The following is a 17,834-nucleotide window of genomic DNA, read 5'->3' on the forward strand; positions in this document are numbered from 1 at the left end:
TTATTCCTGGGGCTTATGGCTCACCCTGGTAGATGGAAAAACAAATCTTGTACAAGCGGCGAAAACCGTGTCCTGGGACTTATGACTCGCCCTGTAGAGCGAAGTCTGTGGTGCACCATCGCAAATCCTCATGCTTCCCACCGAAAGCAAAGTTGAAAGATAGCTAAAAGTTCCAACAGGAATGAACCAATATCAAATTTTGAGGATAAAAAATGTTTCCCATTTTGACCCCTGTGACAAGTTCCCACCCCCTGGGGCATGAACCAGAGGTGAAATCCCCCAAAATCCCCCCAATCGTTACATATTTCATGCGACCCCAATGTTGATTGTATATACAATGTTTCATTTTTTTTAAAGCTTAAAAAAGTGCACGTAATTTCATCTGTTGGTATTTGACCTTTTGGCCCTGCCACAGGGAAAGGGACCAAAATTATACTGCCCTTTCACCTTCATGCCATTTGGTGATCATAATGACAAAATTTGGTGAATTTCTGCAGAACCGTTTAGGAGGAAATAGCGTGACGGACAGACAGAGCCGATTACAATACCCCCTCCCCACGCCCCCTCCCTGTTCGGGGATAATCAGAATATTCTTGTCACCTATCCAACTCATCCACCAAGTTTTGTCAAAATCCGTCCACAACTTTTTGAGATATCATGCTATTTATAGTTTTTGGCCCAATCTCTCAATGGTGAAGAATCACTAAAAAAATTTTAAAAGTCTTTTATTCAGATCTGGATCTTCAGTAAAATTGAATCAATTTGTCCTTGTTACACACCCAACCCATCCACCAAGTTTAATCCAAATCCTTCCATAACATTTTGAGATATCATGTTATATACCGTTTTTGGCCACAACTATTAACGGGGAAAAAATCACTTAAAAATTATCGAATCCAGATCTTCATCAAAATCGAATCAATTAGTCCTTTTCACACACCCAAGTTGATCACAAAGTTTCATCCAAATCCATCCAACTTTTTGAGATATCATGCAAAATCGTCTTTAGCCCCATCTGCCAATTTTAGTGAAGATCTGAATCTTGATCTGGACAGAGGAATTATTTAATTTTTAACTGATTCTTCACCATTGAATCAATTCTTCCAAGTTGCACTCCCAACCTGTCAACCAAGTTTTATGTGAATCCGTCCATAACCTTTTGAGATATTGAGCTATATATCGTTTTTGGCCCTATTTCTCAATGTTGAAGAATCACCAAAAAAATTCAGATTAATCTTGATTCGGATCTTCACCAAAATTTAGCGTTGGTGTCCTTGGCCGGTCACCAACACACACCAAAATTTTCAAAACGATTGCTTGAAAACTGGCCAAAAACCATGTGACAAACAAACAGACAGACAAACAAGCCGGTAGGCGGATATGGGTAGTCGACTACCCAATAGAACCTGACGCGATGGGCCCGTTCGATGGGGAATGACCTGAGGATTAAGCACAAGAAAATTCATGATTCTCGCTTCAAGGGTTAATTCTGCAGATTGTTTTTTCATTAAAATACCCCCACATTTAGAGGTTTTTCGGCCGTTGCTAGGCAACAGAGGGGTCCATAGCAACGGTTCTTTCTAACACATAACTAGGACATACCATGAACCTACCATACCAGTTTCATGTATATCTGACTCATAGTCTCTGAGATATAACGAACTTCGTTTTTTTTATTGTTTTCGACCAGGGTTCATTCAAAGTCTATCTTCTCCGACAGTTTTCACAGGATCCGGCTGGAAATTTTTGACAATATGGCTGAATGTACTGCCCACAGTCGCTCGTGGCCCGATTTTTGAAAAAATTAATTTTTTATGATTTTTCTAAAATTTAAAAGTCCCGTTGCTAGGCAACGGTGGTGTCCATAGCAACGGTTCTCATTTGCACACAACTCGGTCATGGTATGAACCTACCAACCAAGTTTCATCGAAATCGCCATTGTATTAATAGTCCAGGAGCAAGGACCTGAAAAAAATGAAATCGTTCAACACTCCCTACAGAAAAGGTTTGACTTGACGGAGTGGTAGAATAGACCCTATAGAACACCTCCAGGTAATATGTGGTTTCAAATTGTGGTATCATTAAAATTCTATAGACCATTATACATACCAAGGGTACTTACCAAGAGGGTCACTGTGGGCTCGCAAAATTTAGGGGAGGGGTAACGTAAACGTGAATATCTTTGTCGAGACTCAACCAATTTTCAATGTTGAGGTATCATTGGCTTCGTATTATAATTCTCTTTCAGAATATGTACAGAAATGTCGATATTCATTCAACTGTACAACCACAAGAGGTAAAAATCACAAACAAATCAAATATTATGAGCTTTTTTTATATTTTAGGCAACTTTTCGAGCACACTAAGTTGTCAAGTCAAACTTTTCTGTAGTGGGTGTTGAACAATTGAATTTTTCACAGGTTCATGCTGCTGGACTAAAAAAATGCTGTGTTAGTCTATTTTTTATGAAATTTTTGTGGACTCGATAATTACAAAAATAAAGTTTAATAATGTCATGTAAATAATGATGGTAAAAGAGGCTGTGGGTTAACATAGTTGCTTTTCTGTGTCATTCCAGATTGAACATCTGAAAGAATCCTACTAGCCAACTGAAGCAATGGCCAGTTCAGAGAGTCAGGCAGTAGTGCAACTTTTACCTGTAAAGAGACAGAAGTTGACTAACTTTCACAAGTGCATAATTTGTCAGATGGACTCAAACGAGACACTGAGGAAAGCCCGAGATACCTCCATACAGACACTTGTTGCCGCACTGGAACTCCGATGAGATGAAGTATACGAACGTTTAAAATCAGATTTTGACAGTTTGGCAACCGTGGATGTTAAATGGCACTCAAATTGCTATGAAAAATGGACAAGCAAAGAAAACCTGCGTTACATGCAGAGGAGAAGATCTGCATTCTCACCAACACCAGCAGAAGAATCTAAAATTGGCTCACAATCTGAAACAAGTTTGACGGAGACCTCCAGGGTATCCAGGTCCCAGTCAACGTCCACTGACTGGACTATGTGCCTCTTCTGCAAGAACAAAACACACAGAAGGGTAAAGGAGATGACCATGGTCAGAACTTTCCAAGCCTGTGAAACTATTGTGCAAGCAGCGACCGCAAAGGGCGATGAGGACATGTTACGGACTACTGGTGCTGTCAGTAATGATCTAGTGGCAGCAGAAGCTCGATACCACAGAGCTTGCCATGCCTCATACATCAGCAAAGCTAATCTGCAGTATGCTGGCTTCCATGAAGGGAGACAAGAAACTTGTTACGATACGGCATTCAAGCAATTGGCTGAAGATATCTCTGCTGACCTGAATGGTGGGAAGGCCTTTGATATGACAATTCTTCTGGACAGATAGAATCATTTTCTGCACGGACAGGGAGTGGCAGTCGACAGCTACACTACCCAGCGACTCAAACTTTGACTAAAGAAACACTTTGTAGATGACATTGTCTTCCATAAGCCATATGATCTTAAGGCCCAGTCACACCTTGACGTTTTAGCCAGGAACGTATAAAAATGTATGTAAAACGTTGGCGTACGCTGAAGTTTTGAGGTTTTTTTTAAAGTTTTGGTCGGATTCATAACGTGTTGGTCGTATGCATAACATATTAGTAACGGGCACAGAACGTTTCGTTGTGTTAAAGATAACTTATACCAACGAATGCTTAGCCTGTTGTCGGCGTTCACAACCGATGCCCAACGATAGTTTAACTTAGGCATAGCATGCTGCACGTATCGCCGACGAACTCGAGGCGTTCTCTGTTAAAAACCTGCCGCACGCCGATTTAAATCATATCCGCCTGAAAATTGGAAGTGTCAACATCGCACTCACACCTTGACGATTTAGCCAGCGTATGCCGACCTATGAAAAATGTGTCTAAAACACTGGGACACGTCGAATACGGTATGGGTAAGTTGTGTATACATTAGGAGCACGATGAAAACAATGAAGTACGCTGGCATATTACGTGGTACGTCTAGTACGTCGTGAAATTTCAAGCATGCTGAAAATTTTACGACGTACTCGACGTATGGCTCACAAGTTCCGCATACGCTGGAATAAGTTCTCGGCACGCTCCACAATCGTTTACACACGTCGGCCACACGTTACTTGTAAGTTACTCATAAGTCGAAACACGTCGAGGTAATGTTTAGCATACCCGAAACTTAATTTTTAACCTACAAATAACGTGCTTTGAACCTATGAGTAGCGTGCTTTGAACCTATGTGTAACGTATCTCAAACGCACATTGGCGTATGTAGACGAATTTGATTGACGTCTTCCGGACGACCACAGAACTTACTGAACGTGTTTCTAACTTACAGCTACCGTATAATGGCGTATTGGCAGGGTTTAGGGGACTTGGTATATACAAATGGGCTTCACAAGAGGAACCCGTCAATGTTCCAGACTCCATGTTGAGTAGATGTCAGTCAGTAGCAGTAGCAGTAGTAGTAGTAGTAGTAGTAGTAGTAGTTCGAGAGAATTTCGTGATGTCGATGTTATTAGTAGTAGTTGTAGTAGTTCGAGAGAATTTCGTGATGTCGATGTTAGTAGTAGTAGTAGTAGTGGTAGTAGTAGTAGTAGTAATATCAGTAGGAGTAGTTCGAGAGAATTTAGTGATGTCGATGTTGGTAGTAGTAGTAGTAGTAGTAGTAATTCGAGAGAATTTAGTGATGTTGATGTTAGTAGTAGTAGTAGTAGTAGTAGTAGTAGTAGTAGTATCAGTAGTAGTAGTTCGAGAGAATTTAGTGATGTCGATGTTGGTAGTAGTAGTAGTAGTAGTAGTACTAGTTCGAGAGAATTTACTGATGTCGATGTTGGTAGTAGTAGCAGTAGTAGTAGTAGTACTTTCAAGTAACGTGTTGCAAAGTGTGAACAACGTTCGTGTAGCGTGCTTACAAAACGTTACTCATAGGTTAGAAATAAGTTTTGGGTACGCTAAACAGTACCTCGACTGTTTCGACTAATGAGTAACTTACAAGTAACGTGTTTCAACATTTGTCAACGATCGCATAACGTGCCTACAGCTTATGGCCAGCGTAGCAGAATGTGTGAGTCATACGCCGGCATACGTCGTAAAATTTCAAGCATGAAAAAATTCGATGAAAACCCAAAAGTTCAACGTTTAAAGCCAGCGTACAACGACGTATGGCAGTGTTTTTCAGCGTGCTCTCAATGTTATCAAAACTTACCCATAACGTATTCAACATGTACCAGCGTTTTAGACAAATTTTACAAAAATCGGCATAAGCTGGCTAAAACATCAAGGTGTGACTGAGCCTTTAGTCAGTCTGAGCTTTTGTACTCAAGCTCCATATCCTTTCAAGATGTCATCAACTCTGCCTATCAGTGTAACACCGCAACAGCCACGGGTGTACCAAGAAAACAGCCCACAACAGCGATGGATGATTGCGACAGGGTGAGTCTGCTGTACCGCACTGCAAAACTCATCAAGTCGGAGATCAATGAATGCCAAGGCATATCAGTCCGACCACCTAATATCATGGATCTAACCCTGACAAAATCCAAATCTATGATACCAGACAGTCTTTACTGGCTACTATGCTGGGTTATTGCCAAACCAGAAAAGGAAGATTAAGATGAGTTTTCAGCACCAGAATGTAGCAACTCATCAGATGAAAGACGTGTTTTGATGCATGCTCAGGATGTTGTACACTGTGCGACTCATGCTAGAACTAACATACCCAAGCATGTGGCCCTGGGAATTGCAGTTCGCCATATGACGAGGTCAAAACAGCTCATTACCATGCTGAGCAGAATGGGCCACTGTGACTCCTACGATGATGTTGAGGCAACCGACACAAGCAGAGCACAGGAGATCCTAGCCAAGAGCGACATCTTTGGTACGGTATTGCCATCAAAGCTCTTCCCAGGTGTCTTTGTCCAGGTGGCAGCAGACAATAATGACATGACTGAAGAGACTCTTGATGGAAAGAGGACAACTCATGCCACAACAGTAGTCCTCTATCAACGAGGGCACTTTGGTCCAGTCCCCGAGCCGAGGGTCTATTCAGACCAGACAAAAAGGAAACGGGCACTTGAACAATACTTTCTGAAGCGTTTGATTTCCAAAATGTATACATACCAGTAGTAATTGAGAAACACCGTTCACCTTCATATGAGAACACAATTAAAAATGTCAGAAAGTTTGAATTAGTGTGATATTTTAGCTTTGGTGATGCCATGGCAAAGGCCATTTTCAAATAACTGTAAATACTCTGGCAGAGAATTATAATAGGAAGCCAATGATAACTCAATATTGAAAATTGGTTGAGTCTAGCCAAAGATATTCACGTTTACGTTACCCCTCCCCCTAAATTTTGCGAGCCCACAGTGACCCTCTTGGTAAGTACCCTTGGTATGTATAATGGCCTGTAGAATTTTAATGATACCACAATTGGAAACCACATACTACTTGGAGGTGTTCTATAGGGTCTATTCTACCACCCTGTCAAGTCAAACCTTTTCTGTAGGGGGTGTTGAACGAATTTCCTCATTTGGCCTCATATGAGAAATGGCTGCTGGACTATAACTTAAATCGTCATTTTAAATACTGATAATAAGGGTAGAACAAATCTCAAAAAAAAATAATTTTTTTTTTGTTCGACTAGATCGACTACCCAACAAACAAGCCGGTAGGCGGCGATGGGTCGCCGAGCATGGAAACTATAAGATATAGAGCAAAATGGATGTCATATAGCGGATAGGGAATCACCTTAAGATTATGCATATCAAATCTCATCCAGTTCCATCTACTGATAACTACTCGGTATCCATTTGAATGAAAAGTACCGAAAATGCGGTTTGAAATCAGAAATCCCCAAAGTTCGAGGGGGTGCTGTGGGTGAACAAAGACCTAAATCGAAATCCGGCTCGATCGTTTGTGCACAATGTATTCCAGACGATTAGTGTGAATTTTCATGACCATCCGACCATAACCCGAGGAGTAGTATTTGGCGCGAAGGCACCTCCAGCTCTCACATATTATCGATTTTTGCACTAATTGACCTTTGACCCCTGACCTAAGCGAAATCGGTCAATATGTCCTGAGGAAAAGTTGTAGTACTCATTGAGTACCATGAACCTGCAAAGTTTCATTCGTATCGATGCACTCACCTGGTCGCTAGGGGGCCTTCAATTTTCACCAATTTTCGCGCATACCCTAATTGTAGGGGGCGCTGCGGGTAAAGTATTCCATATAATCACAAAAACCGAAATATATTTGATAGAGCATCACCTGTAGATCATTCATGCCAAATTTCATAACCCTACGTGGGATAATGACTTGGAATTGATTTCGCGTGAATGGTACCGATTTTGAAGGTTTTTCGGTTGTTGCTGGGGAACCAAAGCGTCCCTAGCAACCATCACAATTTTCAAAGCACTAGGTCATAAGATATACCTACCACCCGAGTTTGGTCAAAATCCGCCAACGTTTACCACCAATTATGCTGATGATAAACGAACAAACATCCAAACAAACAGACAGAATTACTGACAATAAGGGTCACCTATTTTGGCGACCCAACAGACAAACACAACAGACCAACCAACATACTTGGAAAAAAAAAAATTCTAATTTTTTTCGCAAAGTCATAACGCACACGGCCAACCAATAGGCCTATACTTGAAAAATCTTCGATTTTCACAAGTCACAAACAGACAGACTGGGGTGAAAACACAACCTCTTCTACCTTCTGGGGTGGAGGTAACTCGAGCGAAGTTGATGGCACACCATCGCAAATCCCTACGCTTACCACTTAAAGTGAAGTTGAAAAATGGAAAAAAGTACCACCAGGAATGACCCAATATCATATTTTGGGTTTTAAAAAATTGTTCCATCTTGGCCTCTGTGACCCCTGGAGCATGAACCGGGGGTCAAATCAAAAAAAACTCGTTACACATTTCATGCAGCCCCCATTGCTGAATGCATCCACAAAGTTTCATTAATTTTTTTTTAAATAAATGTGGCCGTAATTGAATTTTTGGGGAGTTTACCTTTTGACCTCATCCCAAGGGGTGGAGCCAAAAATAATACTGCTCTTGCACCATTGTGCCATGTGTTGATCATAACTACCAAGTTTGGCGAATTTCTACACAACCTTTTAATAGGAGTGTGACGGATGGACGGACAGACAGACAGACAGACAGACAAACAGACAGACAGACAAACAGACCTGATTACAATATCCCTTTTTTTTCTTCAAAAAGCGTTGGGATAATGAACAGGAGACCGTCTGCACACTGATGACTCAAAGTGTTTATGGAATTGTATGTATATGGTGCAGAGTTCAAAAGTTGCCGTGAATTGGTGACCGACGTTGCACATCATCATGTACAACCAGATGCTGATCATCATTATCAGTGGCTGCTGGTTTGCATAATGGATGAAATCAACAGGATGTTGAACAGGGTATGCTGACCGCCATGAGAAGCAAGGAGAAGCTGACGTTTCAAGCCTTAACCCTTCGTTGGAGAAAATAAGGATTAGCCTTCTTCACTAGCAAAACTAGTTATTCATTCTATGTTGGTTTACATCATTGCTGAGAATGCAGCTGTGTTGCTGATCAAGTTCAACATGTGAGTGCAATGTGCTACCAAAAGACTTTACGTTTGATCAAAGAATCAACTTGCATGGCCATTGCCGAGCTCCTGGAACACTACCAGGGGGAGAGAGATGATTTCCTAAATATTGTGGCACGTGATCACACCTGGTTCCATTATTTCACTCCAGTCAAAGTCAGCCAGCACGGAGTGAAGACATTATTGGCCTTCACCACTGACAAAATGATAGGTTCAACCATAAACTCGAAAACTTTTGGCAATGGATAAGGGTTTATACTCGAACCCACAACGAATAGACAGACACAAGCAATCTCAGTAAATAGGGGTTTACTGAGCATAAATCAAAGCACGAGGTAATGAAACATGAGGTAATTTACAGCCGAAAGTTGAGGCGCCTCCACACACAGTTACAAAAACGGACAAGGGGAAAATATAAAACAAAATAAAAAATCCCTCCTTTATTCTAGCACTTAGTTTCGTCCAGAGATGATCCTTTTTGGACCTGGCATAGTCGAAACCACGTAATCACTGCGCCGGAAACCGTACCCAAAAATGGCGCCAAGCTGCTCTCTGGGCGGGAAACGTACGTGAGGTGTTTGTGTGGCGGTATTCAACGCCAGGGCTCAGAAACCGCGGGGCAGCTTCTTTTCACGAGCGAATATGCCGACAGTTCCTCTCTTGCACCAGGTCCGTTCACCACGACTGTCCACCTTCCTCCTCGACCATACGGCGAGATGATTTCTGAGGCCCCGTGATAAGGTCACGAGGCACGCTCTTCTTCCCGCCTCAGATGCTTCACGACTCAGCCGAACAGGCAATGGCTAGCGTTCTGCTCCAGTGCGCGAACAAATTCGCTTCAGCACAAACACGAGAATCGTGCAGCCTTCTTCACCGTATCGAGGGGAAGCCAGCGAGCTCGATCCTTTTGCCTCCAATCGCGTACCTCACACAACTCTTCTCTCCCCCAAACCTTCTGACCTCACGGCCATCTGTCATCCACCCTATGGGAGTGGCTTGCTAGTTGTCACTCCTGGAGGCAGGGTTTTTTGCCTGCTTGGAACGTTTAGCTCGGTTGTTGTTGTTTTAAGGACACGATTTCCTTTTAATCTCCGGTCTTGTAAATGCAAAAACATAGGAAAAGGTCACAGGGGGCAATCACATACTGGGAGAAATTGGCCTTAGCCCTTAGCTAATTAATACAGCACCGCTCCCCGTGTTGTGACACATAACAATTTAAGCTGACAGTTTCCCGACTTAAATTAAATTGAGATCTCTCCTGCTCGTCCACGGACCATGTTACGCTATACGTAACTGCTGCAAGGTTCAATGCAGGATTACCATTCCAGCCTTGCCACTTACTGACTTGCACCAAATTAATCGATGAAATAAATAAGGAGAGGCTGTAGAAAGCGAGCCGTAGCTAACTTGCCTATTCTCCTTAACGTTCTACACCCCTTAACTCAGTTCTAGCACAACTCAATTCTACACCCCTTAAACACAACAATTCAAATTAGTGCAAAACTCTTGGTTCTTCGCTCCTAACTCCTGGGGCAGGTAGATGTCAGGAAGCACACATAAAACCTCTGTAAAAGACAAAACCTGAATCAAAATTCATTAATGAAAAAAAATTCATGAAGTTCATTAAATGAATGAATGAATTAAATTCATTAAATGAATTAATGAAAAAAAAAATTCATTAAAAAAAAACATCTGTACAACCCCCTTCTAAAGACTGCGTTCCCTGGTGGATGCCACAATACCCAAAGTTCTCTCATCCACTCCCAGAAGTCTGCCACCTCCTCCAGGATCTGGTAGACCCAAAGTTCTCTCATCCACTCCAAAGATAGACAAATGCCAGACAAACAGCCACTATGGTTAACGCAAATGCCATCACCATAGCTGTCCTTTGGATCTGAAACCAGACTTTGGAAGCACAGCTGTTGAGTATGCCAAGGGTTTATACTCGAACCCACAACGAATAGACAGACACAAGCAATCTTAATAAATAGGGGCTTTATGAGCATAAATCAAAGCATGAGGTAAAGAAACTTGAGGTAATTTGCAGCCTAAAGTTGAGGCGCCTCTACACACAGTTACAAAAACGGACAAGGGGAAAATATAAAACAAAAGAAAAATCCCTCCTTTATTCTGGCACTTACCTTCATCCAGAGATGATGCTTTTTGGACCTAGCGTCGTCGAAACTGCGTAGTCACTGCATGGGAAACCGCACCAGAAAATGGAGCCAAGCCACTCTCTGGGCAGGAAACATACGTGAGGTATTTGTGTGGTGGTATTCAACGCCAGGGCTCAGAAACCACCATGCGGCTTCTTTTCACAAGTGAATATGCTGACCGTTCCTCTCTTGCACCAGGTCCTTTCACCACGACCATCCACCTTCCCCCTCAACCATATGACGAGATGATTTCTGAGGCCCTGTGATAAGGCCACGAGGAACGCTCTTCTTCCCTCCACAGAAACGTACACGCTTCACGACTCAGCCAAACAGTCAATGGCTCGCGTTCCGCTCCAGAGTGCGAACAAATTCACTTCAGCATGAACATGAGAATCGTGCAGCCTTCTTCACCTTGTTGAGGGATAGCCAGCGAATTAGATCCTTTTGCCTCCAATAACGTACCTCACACAACTCTTCCCTCCCCTGAACCTTCTGACCTCACACCCATCCGTCATCCACCCCAGTGGCTTGCTAGTTGTCATTCCTGGAGGCGGTGTTTTTGCCTGCTTGGAACGTTCAGCTCAGTTGTTGTTTTAAGGACGTGATTCCTTTTTATCGCCAGTCTTGTAAATGCAAAAATATAGGAAATGGTCACAGGGGGCAATCACATACTGGGAGAAATTAGCCTTAATGCCTACCTAATTAACACAGCACCGACCCCCGTGCATTGACACGCAACAACTTAAGCTGACAGTTGTATCTACTTTCAGTACATTACCTTGAGATGTCGCCTGCTCATCCACAGACCATGTTACTCCATACAATCCTACCTTTACGATGAAGTTCCTCCATCCCCACAAGCATAACAACATCGACACATTGCATGGTTCTTGAAAGTATTATGAAGGCGATTTGTGTTTTGCAGTGTTCAAATATATAATTCAATTTAAACTCAAACTACGTTGTCGATGGCACACCATCGCATATTCCCGCATGCACTAATTTGTCCCATTTACGCTAGGTGAAATTTTATTGATTTAAAAAGCTATGACAATTTTTTTTTAATCGACCCCCATGACCCCAACCCCTTTGGCCCGGCCCCTAGGGGTCATATCAAAAATCCAAAAGTGTTGTGCACTTCCCCATACATATATCTACTATGTCCCAAAGTTTCAAGTTCCTATTTCAAATGGTGTAGGAGGAGTTACAGGGTAAGACAGACGGACATACGGATGGCGGAGACAATCACAATATTCCCGCTTTTCTTCGAAAGCGCGGGAATAATGAAGGTTTAAAGAGGTTTAAAGGAGTATAAATTAATTAATTCCAGGTTTTACCACCGTTTTACCCAGTGTCTATTAAATCACAGTGTCTATTAAGAGTTACATTAGTCCTTTGTACCTGTTGTTTGCGTCCTTTATAACGTCCTAAAAACAGTAACTTTCCTGTTTGGAATAATTTTCAATTTTGTTTGACTGCCGGGCAGGCAGAGTAAAAATATTACGTCACTTCTGTCTGCGCACGTGCACTCAGGACAAGATTACGTACAGTTTGGCAAATTCCGAACCAAAGTACTGCTAAACTGCAGGTTCATGTTCCGATCCGTGTTCTACAGTGTTCAAAATATTCCATGCAATTGAAATCGAGTTGGATCTTCGACCACAGACTGATGTCTGTAGACAGACAGACAGACAGACAGAAAAAATAAACCAATAGCTTAACATCACTTTACGCTTCACACGCTCAGGGTAACAAAATTATTACCTGGAATAAAGCAATGCAACTTATATAACCAAATAGAAATGAGTTAACGGATGAGAGAACAAATTGATAAACACAAGATACCAAACGCACAAATGGTTTTATAGTAAAAGGAGGTATATAAACATGTAAAAAGAAGAGTTGTAAAATGCCTCGAAGCTGTCTAGCCTGGGTTCAAATCCCGGTGTTTAATTGGAAGGGCGATTCTTCAACGTGTGTGCCGTCGCTCGGATGGACGTTAAACGGGAGCCCCGTTTGCCAGCATTCATTGATGGACATTGAAGATCCCACGGTGTCCTTTGCGAAGAGTAGGCGAGCTATCGCCGGCACCCTGGCCAAATTCCTGCCATAACCAGCAGAGGGCACTGCATCAGCGGCACAGCTGCACCCTCAGCCAATGATAAAGTATTTACTGGAGATAGTAAAGTGTACATTGCGGTCCATCAATGGGTCTGACAGCTCGGTTTGTGAAGGAAAATCTATTTTAATGTCGTTAAAATAAATAAATAAATAAAGAGTACTAGAGTTCTCTTGAATAACAGTTATTTTAGATTTAGTAACAGGCTCCTCTGGCACACACTGGGGATCTTGTTCTTCTCTCATATGCAGCACGAGGCTGCAAGGCAGCATCATTGGCCGAGGGGGCAGCTGTGCCGTGGACGCAGTGCCCTCTGTAGGTTAACGCAGGAATTTGGAATTTGTTCAGGGTGCCGGTGACAGCTCGCCTACTCTTCACGAAGGACAGCATAGGATGTTTAACGTCCATCAACTAATGCCGGAGGACAGGACGCCCAGTGTATCGTCCATCCGAGGGACGGCAGACGCATTGATGAATAACCCGGCCTGCAAAGCACGAGGATGGCAGTTTATAGCTGGGTCGGGATTCAAACTCGGGCCGGACAGCTTCGTGTGCACAATGTTCGGCCACGCTGCCAGCTCACAGTGGGGATACCTGTCGGTTTGAAGCCAGAACCTTTATCCACAAATTTGTAAACTAACATCTGCGAGCTGAGGAAACATCTTTAAAGTCATTGATAATTTACTTGCAATTAATAATGGGTTAATATTTGACAATTCATGATCCATCCATCCATGGGGACCATACTCCGTGCAGAGCGTTGGTGCTGCCTAAGCAGCCTCCTTGGCTATTGGGTACAATCCTGGACGGGTCGACACTCTGACACAGTATACCAGCATGCTGGCACTCATTTTACCGACCTCGGAAGGATGACAGGCTGAGTCAACCCCACCTGGTATTAATTCAACAGCCGGGCGGGATTTGAACTCAGGACCCCAGGATCCCAAGCCCACGACCCCGACCATTAAGCCAACACCAGGCACAATTCATGATGATATCTCTCCAAAAGAGCTAAAATAAAAAGGCAAACTAAACAAACTTTTTTTTAGACTCACAAATAGATATCAATAAAAATAAATTTCACATTAAATTATTTCAAAGATGAGATGGATTTCCACGACACATTTTACAGATGCCATTCTTTAACAGAAACATTTATAATTAAAATTAAAAAAAACACATTCCATGGTAGAGGTGCAGGTGACATAATCAGAACAGTGAGAGCACGCACACACGGCACAGAACTCATCAATGTGAAAGCGATATCATTCATGGAAACAGAAACATAAAGATGGGCAACCCACAAAGAGAGGGTGGACACCGTGTACGAGACAGGAAGAGTAGACGTGGTGGAATGGATAAGTAGACCTGACAAGGTGAGTGGATTATACAAGGTGGATGGATTGGAGGGGGTGGGTGAACACGGTGTACCAGAGGTGGACAAGGTAAGAGTGGACAAGGGTACTTGACGAAGAGGGTGGATTATACAAGGTGGATGGACCAGACGGGCAGGGTGGACCGGATGGGCAGGGTGGAGCGGACGGGCAGGGTGGAGCGGACGGGCAGGGTGGAGCGGACGGGCAGGGTGGAGCGGACGGGCAGGGTGGAGCGGACGGGCAGGGTGGAGCGGACGGTGAGGGTGGCGTGGACGGGGAGGGTGGTGCGGATGGGCAGGGTGGAGTGGACGGGGAGAGTGGACCGGAAAGGCAGGGTGGACCGGACGGGGAGGGTGGACCAGACGGTGAGGGTGGACCGGACGGGGAAGGTGAAACGGACAGGCAGGATGGACCGGATGGGGAGGGTGGACCAGATGGTGAGGGTGGACCGGACGGGGAAGGTGAAACGGACAGGCAGGGTGGACCGGACGGGGAGGGTGGACCAGACGGTGAGGGTGGACCGGACAGGCAGGATGGACCGGATGGGGAGGGTGGACCAGATGGTGAGGGTGGACCGGACGGGGAAGGTGAAACGGACAGGCAGGGTGGACCGGATGGGCAGGGTGGACCGGACAGGCAGGGTGGACTGGATGGGGAGGGTGAATCGGACAGGCAGGGTGGACCGGACGGGGAGCGTGGACTGGACGGGCAGGGTGGATGCATATTGGACTGAACGGGGTCGGCAGACATACACGGTGACCCTAACGGGCAGGGTGGAGCAGACGGGGATGGTGGACCGGACAGGCAGGGTGGACCGGATGGGCATGGTGGAGCTGACGGGAAGGGTGGACCCGATGGGCATGGTGGAGCGGACGGGGAGGGTGGACCGGATGGGCATGGTGGAGTGGACGGGGAGCGTGGACTGGACAGGCAGGGTGGACTGGATGGGCAGGGTGAACCGGACTGACAGGGTGGACCGGATGGAGAGGGTGGACCGGACAGGCAGGGTGGACCGGACGGGGAGGGTGGAGCGGACAGGCAGGGTGGACCAGACGGGCATGGTGGAGCGGACCGGGAGGGTGGACCGGACAGGCAGGGTTGACCGGACGGGCATGGTGGACCGGATGGGCAGGGTGGATGCATATTGGACCTAACGGGGTCGGCAGACATACACGGTGACCCTGACGGGTCAGTGGAGTGGACGGGCATGGTGGAGCGGATGGTCATGGTGGAGCGGACGGGGAGTGTGGATGCATATTGGACCTAACGGGTCGGCAGACATACACAGTGACCCTGACGGAATAGGTGGAGCAGACAGACGGGCATGGTGGACCGGACAGGTAGGGTGGAGTGGACGGGCAGGGTGGACCGGACGGGTAGGGTGGAGTGGACGGGCATGGTGGAGCGGACGGGTAGGGTGGAGTGGACGGGCATGGTGGAGCGGACGGGTAGGGTGGAGTGGACGGGCAGGGTGGACCGGACAGGTAGGGTGGACCGGACGGAGAGGGTGGACTAGATGGGGAGGGTGGACCGGATGGGCATGGTGGAGCGGATAGGGACGGTGGACTGGACGGGGACGGTGGACTGGACGGGCAGGGCGGATGCATATTGGACCTAACGGGGTCGGCAGACATACACGGTGACCCTGAAGGGTCGGTGGAGCGGACGGGCATGGTGGAGTGGACGGGGAGCGTGGATACATATTGGACCGAACGGGTTGGCAGACATACACGGTGACCCTGACAGAATGGGTGGAGCAGACGGACGGGCAGGGTGGAGTGGACGGGCAGGGTGGACCGGACGGACAGGGTGGACTGGATGGGCAGGGTGGACCGGATGGGCAGGGTGGACCGGATGGGCAGGGTGGACCGGATGGGCAGGGTGGACCGGATGGGCAGCGTGGACCGGATGGGCAGCGTGGACCGGACGGGGAGGGTGGACCGGATGGGCAGGGTGGACCGGACGGGGAGGGTGGAAAGGACGGGGAGGGTGGACACATATTGGACCTAACAGGGTGGGCATACATATACACGGTGACCCTGTGGGGTTGGGTGGAAGCAGTCGACAGATCAACGAGATGGTTGTCAGAGTACTGCAAGCAATGACGTGAACGTGTGATTACACCAAAAGAACCAAGATGTGCGAAGACAACGTGAGAAGAGAGCGCGTGGTGACCAAAAATAAAAAATAAAATAAATGGAGTGAAGGGCGAGGGGCGTGGAAAGGGAGGGGCTCCGTGGGCGGACCGCCCGCTGGAGGGGCGTGGCTCCCCATTCCGGTGACCGGCCGCTCCCACCTGCCCACCCGCTGATCCGGGCTGCAAATACTCTCGCTTGACATTTCCTTCGCCTTTAGCCGCAGTCCCGGTACGACCTGCGGACGAATATGGCAAAATCCGTCTGGTCGGACAAATACAAAATACATGAGGGAGCAAACGGAATAAAAAGGCAAGGAGGCGAGACGGCCTGTCAGGGGGGAAAACCCGCCCCGTCGTCGTCGTCACCCCACACCCACAATCCCCTCCCTCTCACCTCCCCTTCGTTTTACCTTTCCTCCTCCCCCCCCACCTCGTCCCCGCCTCGCCTGACCTTACAGCTCGTCTTGCCCACCCGTCCGGTCGCATCCTCTCACCGCTCATGCTGTGGCGCGAGCGGATCGCCCGTCCCGCTTCCTCGCCGTCCGTGTCCGGGGCCGCACAGTGCGCGTGCGCGGTTCGTCCCGCTAGACACGCCCCCTCACTCGCCCCGCCCACACACCGGCTTCTCGTGAGCGCAGCGAGCGCGCTCATCTGACCCTCTCTTCTGGAGTCCTGGGACACAGTCCGTCTTTGTCTGTCGTTCCGTCCACGCTGCGTCCGTCTCCGGGTCCACGGATTTCTGACACGAGTCCTCGTCGTGGAATATTTTCACAAGTTCAGTCCCAGCCTCGTATTTTTGGATGTTCAATACGAGCAAATGGATATAATTAGTTGTAAAGTTTGGTTTGGTTTGGTTTGGCCTTTTAAACTCTCGAGTTCTCAAGTGTGGGTTCGATTCCCGATGTGACCATGACACTACTGGTGCGGCAGGGTGATGCATCAGTGAGTACACCATCTTTGGAAAGGGACATGACACCTGCTCACCCATCTATTGGGGGACGTTAAAGGTCCTACACTCATCCTGTAGGTACTACAGTGTCTTTCTCAAACATTAGGACATTGTGCACAGGCAGCCCACCTCCATCAGGGAACTTTACACAAATTACAATTTATTGTAATTTTATTTATCGGGGCTCTTTGTGAGAGAGAGAGAGAGAGAGAGAGAGAGAGAGAGAGAGAGAGAGAGAGAGAGAGAGAGAGAGAGAGAGAGAGAGAGAGAGAGAGAGAGAGAGAGAGAGAGAGAGAGAGAGAGAGAGAGAGAGAGAGAGAGAGAGAGAGAGAGAGAGAGAGAGAGAGAGAGAGAGAGAGAGAGAGAGAGAGAGAGAGAGACAGACAGACCTGTAGTTCTTATGGAGAGAGACAGACAGACAGACAGACAGACCTAGGGTTCTTATGGAGAGAGAGAGCCACCTGTGGTTCT

General features: G+C 46.3%; 1 protein-coding gene across 4 annotated transcripts in view; it reads right to left on the reverse strand.

Moving 5' to 3' along the window:
• LOC147030253 (uncharacterized) overlaps positions 1 to 17,016 on the reverse strand; it is a 90,073-nt gene extending 73,057 nt beyond the window's left edge. For 3 of the 4 annotated variants that reach the window (XR_015056280.1, XM_085874123.1, XM_085874121.1), the window contains exons 1-2: positions 16,909 to 17,016; positions 16,574 to 16,650 (exon numbers count right to left, since the gene is read on the reverse strand). Coding sequence is in view for 2 of the 4 variants with exons in the window: in XM_085874123.1 (XP_085730249.1) it covers positions 16,574 to 16,650; positions 16,909 to 16,915 (84 nt within the window). In the remaining 2 variants the exon portion in view is untranslated. The remainder of the gene's footprint in view (positions 1 to 16,573; positions 16,651 to 16,908) is intronic. The other variant, XM_085874124.1, reaches the window with a different exon arrangement.
• Between the last annotated feature and the right edge of the window lie 818 nt (positions 17,017 to 17,834).

The sequence above is a fragment of the Eptatretus burgeri genome, chromosome 3 (genome assembly GCF_056783735.1).
Source record: "Eptatretus burgeri isolate ZD-2024b chromosome 3, Ebu_testis_v1, whole genome shotgun sequence".
Classification (NCBI taxonomy): domain Eukaryota; kingdom Metazoa; phylum Chordata; class Myxini; order Myxiniformes; family Myxinidae; genus Eptatretus; species Eptatretus burgeri.